Source organism: Bombina bombina, chromosome 6 (assembly GCF_027579735.1).
Source record: "Bombina bombina isolate aBomBom1 chromosome 6, aBomBom1.pri, whole genome shotgun sequence".
NCBI lineage: Eukaryota > Metazoa > Chordata > Amphibia > Anura > Bombinatoridae > Bombina > Bombina bombina.
In genome coordinates, this window is record NC_069504.1 from 188332133 (window position 1) to 188348682 (window position 16550).

General features: G+C 34.9%; 1 protein-coding gene across 8 annotated transcripts in view; it reads right to left on the reverse strand.

Annotated features, from left to right (window-relative positions):
• FOXP2 (forkhead box P2) overlaps nt 1-16550 on the reverse strand; it is a 298530-nt gene that overhangs the window by 104394 nt on the left and 177586 nt on the right. For 3 of the 8 annotated variants that reach the window (XM_053716709.1, XM_053716708.1, XM_053716713.1), the window contains exons 4-5: nt 4473-4610; nt 2131-2337 (exon numbers count right to left, since the gene is read on the reverse strand). In XM_053716709.1, the coding sequence (XP_053572684.1) occupies nt 2131-2337; nt 4473-4610 (345 nt within the window). Of the gene's footprint in view, nt 1-2130; nt 2356-4472; nt 4611-16550 lie in introns of all 8 variants that reach the window. The other 5 variants (XM_053716706.1, XM_053716707.1, XM_053716714.1 and 2 more) reach the window with 3 other exon arrangements.

Consider the following 16550-nt stretch of genomic DNA (forward strand, 5'->3'; position numbering starts at 1 on the left):
ACAATACTACTGAAATCAAACTTATAAAACTATAAAGCTTTACACACAACTGAAATACAAACGCCAGAATGCTTATTTATAATTGCAATTATTTAAATGTAATTGTAAAATACATAAAATTGATTCAATTGAAAACTTCTGGTTAAATAAAAAAACACCTGCATAAAAAGTTAGGATCAAAATTAAATCATTTAGTTGTCATGCTTAACTTTGGCTGCCTATCATTTGCTTCCATGAATATCTCCTGCAACAATTATAAAAAATTTTTTTTTCACATTTAATCCAGTTTTTACTGTGGTATAAAGTACATAACTGGGGGGTTTCCTGTTTAAAAATGGCACTTCTAATGAATTTGAATGGCTTAGAAAATGAAGACAAAAATCACTGAGCATGCATAGAATGTTTCTGCATGACACCTCTAATGTACTAGAATGCAGGTCATTATTGTTTGAAAACAAGTGAGCTTCAATATTTATATAGCATTTATTTCAAATGGTATGATAAATATATTTATAGAAGCTAAAAGCAGCACCATCTTTGTACTCAGAACTTGACATGTCCCTCATAGTGTGTAAGCTTAATCCACTGTTGTTCATGAATACAGTCTCCAGTGATCTATTAGTAAATTTGGAACTAGCTTTTATTCTGATATCCTGTTAGCTTTTTCTTTTCCCTTGCTTGGAATACATTAAACTAGCATTACATTCAAGGGAGAGAAGTGCCCTATTATTAGAAAAAGTATAACTTCCAATTTTGTGAGGCATTACAAGACAAACCATAGTTCTCTGGACTCCAGAGAATATAAGATGGCAGTCACACTTCAGAAAAAGACAAGCTGCTGCAGAAGACCTTTCCTTTCTAGTTTGGGGAAAAGAGAAACTTCTGATGCACTCACTGGAAAACAGACTGCATAATGGAGCAAGTCATGTGGATTGCCCAAAGCCTCAGGAGAAATAAGGGAGCAATTTCTATGCTGTAGCTGATGCCTGTCTGAAATTCTATTCACAAATCCAAACAGAAACAAAGCCTCAGGAGGTCACAACTGTTTCCTGTAGGCTTGCATAATGGGCAGCTTAAAGACAACGTCTACAATACCTGCTGATCAATTTAACTACTTCAACGTGTTATATTTGCATTATGTTTATATTTGATGCAGTCTGCCGACAAGTGCTGGGTAGGCCTGAGAAGCTAGCTTGTCAGCTTGATTTATGAGCACATCAAACTGTAACGTTCTGTTCGCCAGTCCAAATCTCCAGAAGCAGTTCATTAATCAAGGGTCCATGACTTTGAAATTTATGCTCAACCATTTTTGAACAATAAGCCAACTTTGCATGCTTCCTCAACTGTATAAAAAAACATAGTTCCTTTAACTTTATAGCTTTCTTTTTTAACTTACAGATAAACCAAATTTATATTGGCTTTATTGAGTGTTAAAGTTATTATTTTTTGCTTATTTTAGGTCAACACTGAAACGTATATGTGAATGTTCTATTTTCAGAAAATAGGACACATATAATACATTTGTCACTAGTTAAGATAAATTATATCTGCTATTGGTTACAAATAGAAATGTTAAGTTTTTTTGAAACACAAAACTATATTTCACATGATGAACATACATCTAATGTAGGTTCAATGATGAGGCTCTACCTTATGGGTAGATAGATAGATAGATAGATAGATAGAAAGATAGGCACTTTTCCTGGATTTCTGCTGGAAATCTTCTATTCATTAGATCCATATCAGTGAGTTTGCATTGTTGAGTGCATTTTCTCAAATGCAGCACTTTTGAATGGAAATTTTTGTCAGTGTTTTGCAGAATATATGCATACAACACTGAAATCCATTAACCTGGGCAAATAAACAGCAGAGTCTCTGATAGAGTGTTACTGCACCAGCAAGTTTTTGTCTCCATCCAAATTATTCTAATGAATATCACTACAAACTCCACCCCATAATATTCTCCTTGTCACATTGAAAGACTCAACAGGTTACCATAACCTAGAAAGCATAGTATTATTTCTGGCAGATATGGCATTTTTGGGTACATAATTAATGATATCCTTTTCCTCAAGTACTTTAAGATCTTTCTCAAGTGCTACTTCCAACAATATAAGCCAATAAACACACCTCTTTTGCTTGCTTTCCTGGATGTTGCTGTGGTTGCTGCTGTTGTTGCTGTTGTTGCTGTTGCTGCTGCTGCTGTTGCTGTTGTTGCTGCTGCTGCTGCTGCTGTTGTTGCTGTTGTTGCTGCTGCTGTTGTTGTTGCTGCTGCTGCTGCAAAAGCTGAAGATGTAACTGCTCTTGCTGTTTCTTGTAAAACTCTTGTAGTTGTTGCTGAATAAACCATTTTGACTTTAATAAATAAAGGTAAAAGTTTCATGTATTACATATCTCCTACACTTTTCTAGACTGGAATGTACTAAAGAATCCATAAAGATTGGATTTAATAATATAATGTAGTATTCTGTTCTAATCTGCCAAAACTAATACTTTATACAATGAAACAAATATAAACAGAAACACAAAGACTGCATTTTCTGGCATATAACCATCTTATGTGTCATGTGATAGGAGGCAAATAGTGATTATATTATTTTTCTGTTCCGTCCTTGTATTACTCACATTCTACTTCTTCCCTTTTTGTTTTTCATATATATCAAAATATTTCAGTGTTTCTTATTTGTTACAACATAGAGTGTGTGTTTGTATGAATATCTATCTACCGGTATCTGTCTGTCTTTAAGCAGATTCAATATTTTCACTTATCAAGACAATCTACTGTAACATGGCTTTTTTAGGGACAGGAATGTGTGTGTGTGTAGATAGATATATTGATATAGCGCTGCGGAATCTGTTGGCGCTCTACAAATAACCAATAATAATAATAATAATAGATAGATAGATGATAGCCAGTTATTAGTTAGAAAGTTATATTATAACGTGAGTTATTTGGGGGCAACAGACCTTATCAAGGAAGTACATTTAATGAAACAACTCATTTAGGACAGTAGGCTAACAAAGCGTTTGATGTGACATAAGCTGGCAATGACCGATATCTAAACTCCTATGTTCATTCCAATTACTTTGATCTCAAACTACTAAATTAAGTGATTAGGAACTGAAGATTTAAATCAGATTGCTAAAGATTTAATCTGCTGGTGATAGAAGGAAATTAAAACTGCCCCAAAAAATCATGCTATGTTATAATTATATAAAAGGATACAAATACACTAATTTTATTGATGAATAGTGCAAACTGAACTTTATGTGATTATTAACTAATATTTTCTAAACCGATTACAATTGTATATGCTCATTTCATTGGGAATGTGTAACACATCTTAAGGTTTAACAGTCAGTTATACTAGGATTTGACAATAGTCATTACGAGTCAAGGCTAATTGTTACTTTCCCTAATAATATATATTGGTGTCCTAAATAGTTAGGCAATATTGTTAAATTTAATTCCAAACTGGGATGGGATTTAAATAAGCATTTAGATTGAACAAAATATTGTATATCCTGTTTTTGTTATCTCTTGAAGGGACACTCAAGTCAAAATAAACTTTATGATTCAGATAGAGCATACAGTTTTAAGACACTTTCCAATTTACTTCCATTATCACATTTTGCACATTCTTTTTATATTCACACTTTCTGGGGAACAAGATCCTACTGTGCCTGTGCACAAGCTCACAGGGTGTACATATACTAGTCTGTGATTGGCTGATGTATGTCACATGATACAGGGGGCCGGAAAATGGGAGAAAAAATAAATTTGTCAGACATAAAAATGTACTGCTCATTTGAAATTCAGAGTAGGTGTTGAATTATTGTCTTTTTATTATGCACTTGTTAATTATGAAATTCTACTGCATTGAGTGGTCCTTTACAAAAGAAAAAAAAACACACAAAAAAACAATAGGACAAACAAAATGTATTGTGCAGTTTAGGTATATAATGTTCCAGGCACCAAATAATCTAATTTTTTAAATATTATCTATCTATCTATCTATCTATCTATCTATCTATCTATCTATCTATCATCTATAATAAGCATTAACTTGTAGTTTAGCAATGCAGTGAATTTCATATGAACCTCTGTTCTAATGTGTTTCTTTAGCATAAAAATATAGCTATTATTTTTCTACTTAATGAAAAAAAGTTAGCAAATTCTTTGACTGCCTTTCTTATTATGACTAAAACAAGTGGTAACGTGTTATATATCAGAAAATAACAATCTTCAGCAACTGTCTCTGACACTTCTTATGCTTTGACAAGTCTCGAAATGTAATGTTCTGTTGCAGATGACAACGTAAACAATAATCTGACAGCACATTATTTTTCTGTGTGTGATATATACTGCTATAAAAGGTGAAGACGAGATAAACATGACAAAAGATTTAAGCAATACTAACATTTGAGAACTGTGATAAAATTAACTGTTGAAGGAAGGTAACCAACATTACCTGTTGTAGCATAACTGCTTGTTGCTGCTGTAGAAGTGCTTGAAGCTGCTGCGGAGACAATACTTGCTGCTGGAGGATCTGCTGCATTTGCTGCGGGGTGATCACCTGGGGAGTCATCATGGCCACTGAAACAGGCACCTGCACATTAAAACACAAGCTTTTAAATGGTGGGCACTTGCTGGTTTAAAGCAGAGGTGTCCAACCTTTTCATTTTAGGGGCCACAAAGATTGATTGGCAGTGAGCAAAATGTTTGAACCGCTACACACAAAACACAAAACATAACAATGTACATTACTCATATATAAATAGACTTTGGCCTCTATTTAACAAAGTCTGACGGACCTGATACGACAGTGCGGATCAGGTCCGCCAGACCTCACTGAATACGGAGAGCAATACGCTCGCTGTATTCAGCATTGCACCAGCAGCTCACAAGAGCTGCTGGTGCAACGCCGCCCCCCTGCAGACTCGCGGCCAATAGGCAGCCAGCAGGGAGGTGTCAATCAACCCGATCGTACTCAATCAGGTTGAATTCCAACGAGGTCTGTCCGATTGCTCAGAGCAGGCGGACAGGGTTATGGAGCAGCTGTCTTTGTGACCGCTGCTTCATAACTGCTGTTTCTGGCGAGCCTGCAGGCTCGCCAGAAACACGGGGCATCAAGTTCCATTCGGAGCTTGATAGATAGGCCCCATTGTCTCAATATCTCCATGACAAGTCTTTCTTTGTTTAGACACCTTCTATATTCTGCAGTATTTAGTTAGGAATTGTCTGTAGTTCAAACCCTAGGATCTACTATTATATCTCTCTATTTAAAATAAAGAAATCTATCTATTTATTTATCTATCTATCTCTCTCTCTCTATGTCTGTCTATCTCTCTGTCTATATATCTATCTGTCTATACCACTGAAACAAATCAAATATTGCACAATCTGAGTTACTGGGGAGTTTTTAGAAGACACCGAAATCCAAAAGAATAAACAGCAATTTAGAAATACTGAGAATAAAGGTTTATGTTGGCTGTTTCTGCCAAACACAGAAATGATCACAAATAATTTGTACAATTTTAGTCTTTGCTTGGAAATTAGAGGTGTATTGGACTGCTGTATTTTACGCATACATAAACAATCAAGCAAACTGGAAATTGTATGTTATATCTTCCAGCTGTCATCAGTTGTTATATAATATCTGTTCTATCACACACAGACATTTAGCTTTGTCCATAATCTCTAGGATCCTTCTCAGGCACTAGAAGACATCCAGGAGATTGCCCTGACAGATTATCAATGAGTGTTTAAGCCCTTTATGTGGATTCTTTCCTAACATAGGAACCCAGTCGCGTGTGGTTGGAAGATGGGTTAGGTTGACTGCTCAGAGAAGTGACCTTTGTATTTAATGTGTTTTCTGTTGGTAAAAATATGATTTTTTTTCCTTCTGCAGAAACAGCCATCAAAGACAGTGTGTGGATCACAAATCCACCCTTGCGAAGAAAGTTCTACAAAAGCCTCAGTTGCTGAGAATAATTCTTTATTTGTCAATAGCTACATCACATCATATTTATAAATTGCCGATGTTGCAAGACCATATTAGTAGGTATATGTATTAAAGGAGATTTATTTTCCTCTTAAATAACCTAAACGCAGCTTTTCAAAATAAAAAACCCTTTTTGTTATTAACTTGAAAGCAGAATTTTCTTATTTGACAATCAACTACAGTATGAACTTTGGTTTAACTTATTCTAATGTACAAAGATTTTACAAATTGAAATTATATATATATTAAAATACACCTTTTCATATAAATATATGTGAAACTATACACAACTATATATATATATATATATATATATACACATACAACTACAGTATATATATATATATATATATATATATATATATATATATATATATATATATATATATATATATATATATATATATATATATATATATATATATATATTTGTGTGTGAGGATATTTTTTAAAATTATTTATATTCTATTATAGAATCCATACTTCATTGATCAAATTGATTTTGGTCAAATTTGTTATTTTCTGCAATTGGCATATTGAATAGATATTGGCAATATTTAATGAGTAAAGAGTCATAATACCCCTACTAAAAAAGGAAAATAAGTTTTATTTTTTAAAATTACATGAACATGCTTTACAAAAATGTGAATATGAATAAGTTATAATCAAAATGAAAAAATAAGTTGATATTAATTATATCTTGCAGATGTTCCTCTATCACCCCATTTACACTGAAAAAAAAACAAAAAAAACAATTGTAAAATGCCAATCCATATGATACTGTCTTTTTTAAGGGTCATGCATTACAGTATACTTGCAAAACTAGCAGAATGAGATACTACTTGTAGATTTTAGTACATAAATGTAGATGATGAGTTGAGAAAGTAAAAGGAATCAAGAAAAAAAAGCACATATATAAAGAAATAAAGAAGACAAAAATGTATAGAGCATACACTGTTCTCCTGTAATGCCTTTGAATTTCACTATTTATAAAAACCTGCACATCATTTTCCATCTCAGGTTTCTGTCTTTAAGACCCGAAAATAGCCACTTTATTTCAAGAATGAAGTGTACATTTTAGGTAAATAAGAGAAATCTAGTATCTAGTACGCTGCTACGCTTTTTGTCTGCAATAAAAGCAGGGCAGGAAAAAGCAAATGCCTCTGATTATTGTAGAAAATGTTAGGAAAGGAACACAAAACAGCTTGCAAAAGAAATGTAACAGCAGCTAACATGGGCAAAAGAATACATTATTATTTAATTAAAATAGTTTAAGAGTGTTTCAAAAAAGTAAAAGCCATTGCATACAATATAAGCTTAGTTCACTAACAACATGGAGAACTTTTAAATGAGACAAATCTAAAATCCCTGTTTTATTTTGTTGAGTAGATTATCTTTTTTTATCTTAGTGTATTAAAGGGACAGTATACTGTAAAATTGCTTTTGCCTTAATATAAAATGCAGAATATAAAATGTATGAAAAATTATTATTTTTTATATATGAAATAGCTGGTTTTATTTTTTAAGTCCATAACCCATTAAAAATGGGTTGAGCTTGCAGTGAAATCAGATCTCCTTATTTTATCATCTTCTTTACACACACATACTTCTTCATATTATCTCTGTCTGTATACCAAAGTCCAATACTGAGAGAGAACAATAGAACATTAACATTGTATTACTTATCTCTCCTAAGTCACACTGGGATTGTAATTTCTTTTGTTGGGTATGCTTATTTACTCAGTATAGAAACTTTCAGTAGAGGTTGGGATATAACAGGCAAAATCAGCTATTGCAAATGCTGAATTATAGGTAAATATGTTATTTGTAGACCATTTAATACACTCCAGCTGGTAAAATAGATAATTGGAAACAATTAAAAGGGTGAAAAATATAGGGTTTGTGATGAGAGTGGGAGGTGACGTCCCCGGATTGGGGTGTGGCTTATAGCCGTTATTGGCTATATCGCAGTTACCAAGTAAGATATGTTGTACAAGCTGTATACTTCTATGCTCTGCAATAAAATAGCATTGTACCTTCTATGCTGTGTCCTGCATCTCCTGACATGGTGTCAGAAGTACTTGCCTGTGCTTCTGTTTCCTAAATAATGACAATGTCGAAGTTTACCCCACCTGAGCCTTTTGATTTCTCTCAGCCTGCAGCTTGGCCCACATGGCATTAGCGGTTTCAACGCTTCAGAATTGCTTCCAAGCTGGACAAGGAGAGTGGTGAAGTACAAGTTAATTTTTTTTATACTCTATGGGGAAAGATGTGGGGCCAGTGTCCAATGCCTTTACTTTCCAAGAAGGGGAAGAATTTGACTTTGAAATAGTTATGAACAAATTCAGTGCTCACTTTGTGCCCAAAAGAAATGTAATTCATGAGAGGGCCTGTTTTCACAAATGTGCTCAGCGTGTGGGAGAACCTGTTGAGTCATTTATGCACAGCCTGTATGAACTAGCTGAATTTTGTGAGTTTGGTGTTGCTAAAGAAGAGCAAATCAGAGACAGAATAGTCATAGGAATTACAGATGCTGAGGTCTCACTGAAGCTACAGTTGGAGGCTGAATTAAATTAGATGAGGTTATTAGGATGGCCCGCCAGAGTGAACTGGTGAAAAAGCAAATTGCTGATCTGAGTTCTGAGAGTATTGTGGATGATGTGCAGCAGTTCAGCAGAGCTGCAGGTGAAAGGCATAGTGTGAGCGGTAGACCAAGGGCAACAGATAGGCCCAGAAGCGGATGGGTTCAGCCGGCTCGCTGCACATGGTGTAACCGTACCCATGATCAGAATGTCATATGCCCTGCTAAAGATAAACGTTGCAGAAAGTGTAACCGAATGGGCCATTTTGAAGTGGGGTGTAAAACTGAATACATTAAGGGAACAGTCAAGTCCAAAAAAAACTTTCATGATTCAAATAGGACATGTCATTTTAAACTACCTTTTAATTTACTTTTATCACCAATTTTGCTTTGCTCTCTTGGTATTCTTAGTTAAAAGCTAAACCTAGGAGGTTCATATGCTAATTTCTTAGACTTTGAAGGCCGCCTCTAATCTAAATGCATTTTGACAGTTTTTCACCACTAGAGGGTGTTAGTTCATGTGTTTCATATAGATATCATTGAGCTCACGCTTGTGAATTTACAGAGGAGTGAGCACTGGTTGGCTAAAATGCAAGTCTGTCAAAAGAACTGAAATAAGGGGCAGTCTGCAGAGGCTTCGATACAACTTAATTACAGAGGTAAAACGTGTATTATTATAACTGTGTTGGTTATGCAAAACTGGGGAATGGGTAATAAAGGGATTATCTATCTTTTTAAACAACAAAAATTCTGGTGTTGACTGTCCCTTTAAGAAGATGCAGATGGATAGTGACCAGGAGAGTCAAGAAGTGTCCTTAGTAGGGTATGTTGTTGAACGGTCTGGTTTAGACGAAGATTGGCGGGAGCCAAGGTTGCCTTCAAGATTGACACAGGAGCAGACATCACTGTTATGTCCCTTGCAGCATTCATATAACTGCCTCGACAGCCTCAGCTGGCGAAAGTTAAAACAAAAGTTCATAATCCTGGTGGCCGCATCGATTGTGCGGGGAAATTTCTTGCCAGCTGTGAGTACAAGCAGAGGAAATTCACCATGTGGGTACATGTACTTAGAGGTCAGTATGTTAACAACCTATTGAGAAGGAAAGCAGCCTGTGGTTTGGGCCTTGTCATCAGAGTGAATGAGATTTCGGAAGAAATGTTGGGTGAATTGGGCCTACTGAATTGCAACCCAGTCCATATATCACTTAAAAGTGATGCAGTCCCATACAGCATTACCACTCCTCATAGAAATCAATTCCCGCTCATGTGGAGAAGGAATATGAGAGTTATTGAAGAGGTAGTTAAAGCAACTGACTGGTGTGCCCCCATTGTGCCTGTTGCGAAGAAAAAAGGGAAGGTACAAATCTGCGTAGACTTGAAAAGGATGAATGAGGCGGTGAAGAGAGAGAGAGATATGTGCTGCTGACGCTTGAAGACATAGCTCTGAAACTGGCTGGGGCAAAGTTCTTCTCTACACTGGATGCTTCCAGCGGCTTCTGGCAGATACCTCTAGATCCACAGTGCCGCAAACTGACTACCTTTATTACACCGGTAGGTAGGTTTTGCTTCTGCAGACTCCCCTTCGGGATATCCTCTGCTCCGGAAATCTTTCAAAGAGAGATGAGTCCCCTCCTAAGGGACCACGAGGGCACGGCAGTCGTCATGGACAACATTTTAGTGTATGGGCCTACATTGGAAGAACATGACCAGCGGTTGAGCTTTGTGCTGCAGACCATTAGAGAGTCCGGGCTGAAATTAAATAAAGAGAAATGCCATTTTAGAAAATCTGAGTTATGTTACTTTGGGCATATCATCAATGGAGACTTCTGATGAGGCTGCTCAGGTTCAATGTTCAGGCAGTGCATGTGCCGGGGAAACAACTGGTAGTGGCAGATACACTTTCCAGGCTCTCGCTGGCTGCAGCTGAAGAATATTCAACAGAATCAGATGTGAAAGTGTATGTGGATTCAGTTCCGGCATCCAAATCCATTTAATCAGGGAAGCTAGAGCAAATAAGAAAGGAGACACATTTAGAAACAGAACAGACCTTCAAGAATATATTAAGTACATAAAAGAAGATTGGCTCAAGAGCCGGGCAGCCTGGATATCTTTAAGTTCTTACCAGTCAGATCGGTTTCAGCTCACGGATTTGGATGGGTTGGAGCTGTTCCAGGACCACATTGTTATTCCTGTTAGCATGCGGCAGGAGATGTTAAGCAGGATTCATGATGGCCACTTGGACATTACAAAGTGCAGAGAAAGGGCAGCTACATCAGTATAGTGGCCTCAGATCAGTTCTGACATTGCAAGCCATGTATCAAAATGTGCCTTTTGCGCAGCTGATGCTAGGACGTCAGATTCGCACCACTTTATCCTCTGTGGGTGTCTTTCAGCCGACCAGTTCTGTCCTTGGGACAAGGTCCTTAGGAGGGATGAAGAGGCTAAAAAAGTGTTATCGATTCTTCTACGACAGAAAACACTCTGTGAGGCCCTTGCAGGAGCTGAATGTGGGGCAAAGTGATGAGAAGAAATGGAAGACGCCTGCTACGGTAAATGGATGCTCTCCAGAATAAAGGTCTTATGTAGACCAAGGTCTGATGGAGGGACAGTCACACGTTAAAATAGAAGACATCTTCAGCCAGTACCTGAGAGTTTGGGACTGGATGCCTCAGAGCCACCGCCGGTGGGATCCCCTGTTTTAAGAGGGGTGCCTTCCCCTCAGCAAGATCACAGTGGGGATACTTCTTTGCTTCTAGCAGACTCTCAATCACCTTCTTCTGTATCAGAGGACAGTTCATGTAAAAATGACGTCAAGTGGAAGAGTGGTGAAACTTCCACCCCGATATCGGGATTAGCACTAGTTAGAGCAGTGACTAGGGTAGTCTACCCCGATGTTCAAGTCAGGATTGTATTTCTTGTTGTTCATATATATTCTCTTTAACTTGTTATTTGTTATACACTAAACAAAACTATTTTGGTATGCTTCTTGTATACCTTGTTATTTTCTGGGGCAAATTAGGGAATGATATAAATGAGCTCTTACACAACCAAGTATTAGGGACACTACATTTTTCAGAGTTAAATTAGAGGAAAAGCAAGCAAAAAAAAGTGCATTGCAAAGTTTTTTTTTATAATGCATAATTTAACAATTTATAGGAAAATTAAGGTTGTGTTTAATATCATTTTAAATATTCCTTGACTTTACTGGTGAACAATTAAAAAATAGGCCAAGTTTTTCTCCCCCCCCCCCCACATTACTTATATACAGCAAGTTTTCCCAGCTACTGACTACTGGTTCTAACTGCTGTTGCTTGAAACATTAACATGATATAATCTCAGTACGTAAGGCTATGAATACTTTACTTAAGTGGTTCAGTATGACAAACAGACAAGGATGGTAAAAATTGTTTAGGGACCATGGAGTTGGTGCTCTATTGCTTGGAAATAACTTTGTGTTTAGCTCTTGTAAAGGGAGCGAGCTGAACACAACTGGTGAACCAATGACAAAAGGCATGTCAGTAGTCACCAATTACCATTAAGCACCAAATAGTGGATTGTTGCTCCTGAGCCTATCTAAGTATGCTTTTCAACACAGGAAACCACAAGAACAAAGTTAATTTAATAATAGGAGTACATTTGCATTGAAAATTATTTAATAACTGCATGCTCTCTCTGAATTATAAAAGTTTAATTTTGACTTTAGTTGAAATATATTTTTAATGTGTTATATTGACACATAAAGTACATCAACAAATGACATAAAACCATTTTCTGTTTTCCATTCAATGAGTTTGCATAGTTATGACAAATCCTTAAAAGGAGAGAAAACATAAGAGAGTAGCACATGCAGAATATATCTACATGCATAGTATTTAAAAGTCTCTCTTTTCGGGATTAGAAAGTCAAGTTTAACTGTGCATCATCTGTGTAATGGTCCATCTCCTGATTTTGGTTGCAAGAGCAAACAAACTTCTGAAGTAACAACTGTCATTGTTTTATGTTTGAAACTACTCATTCTTTAAAAAGGTTGCAATTATACATATAACGTTATATTTAATAAGTAAATCAGAATATATATAAACAAATCTGTGCTCATTTTCTGTGTTCGCTGAGCCCTGAGAGCCCTCTTAACGTAAGCTAACTAAAAAAAGGATATGTATATAGTATAGAGGTAAATATGTTTAGGGGTGTATCCAATCAATTCGCTCCTGCGCAATCCATTAAATGATAACAGAGATAACTCAATCATCTCCTCAAAGCCTCTTCCTTGTGTCCTTTGTAATCCAGTAGAACCAGAATTTATGGAAGTACTAATTAGTTCTCTGGATCCAAAAAGCTAATTCTGACATAACATATATTGTTTATTTTGTCTAGGACTTCTTGCCACTTTGGAGTTCTTAAAGGGACACTGAAACCAAATGTTTTCTTTCGTGATTCAGATAGAGCATGCAATGTTAAACAACTTTCTTATTTACTCTTATTATCAATTTGTCTTCATTCTCTTGGTATCTTTATTTGAAAAGCAAAAATGTAAGTTTAGATGCCGGCCCATTTTTTGTGAACAACCTGGGTTGTTCTTGCTGATTGGTGGATACATTTACCCACCAACAAACAAGTGCTGTCCAGGGACTGAACCAAAAAATGTCTGGCTCCTTAGCTTAGATGCCTTCTTTTTCAAATAAAGATTACAGGAGAATGAAGAAAAAATGATAATAAGAGTAAATTAGAAAGTTGCTTAAAATTGCATGCTCTGTCTGAATCACCAAAGAAAAAATGTGGGTTCAGTGTCCCTTTAATTTTTAATTTAATGTCCCTTTAAAGATTTTTGTCAATGATGAGTTTGCTTCATTTAATTCAAAGAAGAATCAGACTGTAATCTCTAAACAACGTGTCCAGGGGATTGATTTTTTAACAAGATATTAATAACAGTGCATAAAATAAAAAATATTTATACAGCGTAATACAAAAAAACAATCTACACTTATATGTAACTATATAACAAATCAGCATAAATAGTTTTTTCTATAAAAAAAAAAAAAGGTTTTAAACATAATATAAGACCTATTTAACAGTGACATGTTACAAGTCAAAAAAAAAGAAAGAAGACGTGAAAAATGATGGTTGAATCCAGAATTGCATTCTGTAAAATGAGACAAGTGATATGATAAAAAGTCCCACTTACAATTAGTTGCTTAGTGATGCTTAAGTGTTATGTTGCCAAAAATGAGGCATCTGTTTACAGCACTGTTTGTTCTAATCCTACACAGATAAAAGGAATACAATAATGATTTCAACAAATGTGTCCTGGTTATTTATGAAAGTATGAAAGGCAGAGTTGCTTTTCTCACATAATGATCGGAAAGCAAACAAAATTGTTTTCATTAAGCTTATTCAACCTTTTACCTTAAGTTTGAAGTGAAAAATAAAACAAACTCTACAAACCATGAAATCTAAATGTGAATATATATATATATATATATACATACATATATACATACATATATACATACATATATATATATATATATTTATTAATATATATAAAGTTCAAAATAGAGCGCACTCCCACCTAACTGACAACTACCAGGGTGCAGGCAAACGTTGAATATAGAATTGAAAAAGGCATGCACTCACTGGATTTGTGCAAACATAGTACTTTATTGGCGTAACAAAAACAAAAAGGTAACGTTTCGGGGATCAATCACCCCTTCATCAGACCAAGTGATTGGTCTGATGAAGGGGTGATTGATCCCTGAAACATTACTTCTTTGTTTTTGATGTGCCAATAAAGCACTATATTTGAACAAAACCAGTGAGTGCATGCCTTTTTCAATTCTATATAAATATATATACAGTATATATATATATATATATATATATATATATATATATATATATATATATATATATATATATATATATATATATATATATATATATATATATATATATAACAACAATCAAAATTATGGGGAGGCGAAAAGTGAGTTTAAAATCCTCCACTAAATACAAAATATAGAGAAAATAACTAATTGTGTAAACCATTTACAAATCTAAACAAGTCAGAAGACTTGCTTTAAACCCAGAAACGCTCTGACTAAACTGTTTCCAATGCAGCAAAGGAATCTGGATAAGATATGCAAATGAGGTTCACAATGACTCACCTTTTAACTTTTAGCCTGCTTTTTAAGACAGACTTCTCTTTATGCCATAGCACTGCTGCATTATACAGCGTTGATGCTTAGTAGGGTTAGTACAGTGATTTAGACCAATCCCAGGACAGCTGTTTCGTGGTTATTGCCACTCATCAGCTGGGAGTAGGTTAAATCACTGCTTGGTAAAGTTCATTTCTGGGGGAAATTCAACAACAATTAAATCACTGTACTAACCCTAGCTAAGCATCAAAGCTGTGTAATGCAGCAGTGCTATGGCATAAAGGGAAGTCTGTCTTAAAAAGCAGGCTAATAGTAAAAAGGTGAGTCATTGTGAACCTCATTTGCATATCTTACCCAGATTCCTTTGCTGCATTGGAAACAGTGTAGTCAGAGCGTTTCTGGTTTTAAAGCAAGTCTTCTGACTTGTTTAGATTTGTAAATGGTTTACACAATGAGTTATTTTCTCTCTATATTATATATATATATATATATATATATATATATATATATATATATATATATATATATATATATATATATATATATATATATATATATATATACATATATACATACATGCATACATACATATATACATACATACATACATACATTTATATACATACATATATACATACATACATACATATATACATACATATATACATACATATATACATACATACATACATATATACACACATACATACATACACACACAGACATACATATATACATACATACATATATACATACATACCTACATACCTACATACATACATATATACATACCTACCTACATATATACATACATACATATATACATACATACCTACATATATACATACATATATACATACATACCTACATATATACACACATACATACATACACACACACATACAAACACACACAAACCAAAGTTACTTTATAGGTACATAAAAGTCAAAATTAATTTTTCATGGTTCAGCTAGAGCTTGCAGTTGCAAGTTATTTTTCAATTTACTTTAATTATCAAATCTTTTTGTTCTTTTGAAACCCATACCTAGGTGGGGGCAGAAGCTGCAATGCACTACTGGGAGCTAGCACTGTGCTTCTTTGGAATCTCTGGCTACACACATATGCCTCCTGTCATTAGCTCTTTTGATATGTTCACTTAGCTTACATTAGTGCACTGGTATTTTGGAGCCGATTAACGATCTGTTTAATTATACAAGGAATACTGCCAATAGTTAGCCAATAATAGTCAAAACCTCAGGAACCTTATTGCTTCACTACTTTACGTACATAATGTAGTACAGACCAGGATAGGAGTTGTGAGATGATGTTTACTGGGACACTATCCTCTTCATCTACTTTGCAATGTCACTAAACACATGTGGATAAATGTTTCAGAGGTACTGGAATACATATGAAGTTTTTTTGTTGTGGGCATGTCTCATGTTCTGTGTTTTATGCTGTATAAATGTGTTTCTGGTGATTTGATTATGAAGGGAGATCATACATGAAAAATTATAAAGAATCTTAAACCTATAGTGATAGAAAAATATTGGTAATGTGACAGGAAGCCATGCAAAACCCCACTATGCTTCCTCAGTGAATACTGATCTAAGTAGAAGGAACCATTTTTATTATAACAATAAGTTGCTAATGTTTATTAATAAAAAAAAAGTTAGCACAAGGAGAAATAAGTTTTGTGCACATATCTCTAATCATATATCTGTTCTTTCTACGTTGTAGTAAACTTTAGACTGAAGGAATGATTCACAATTATGATGCACACCATGCAGCTCACCTAAGTGTCAACAT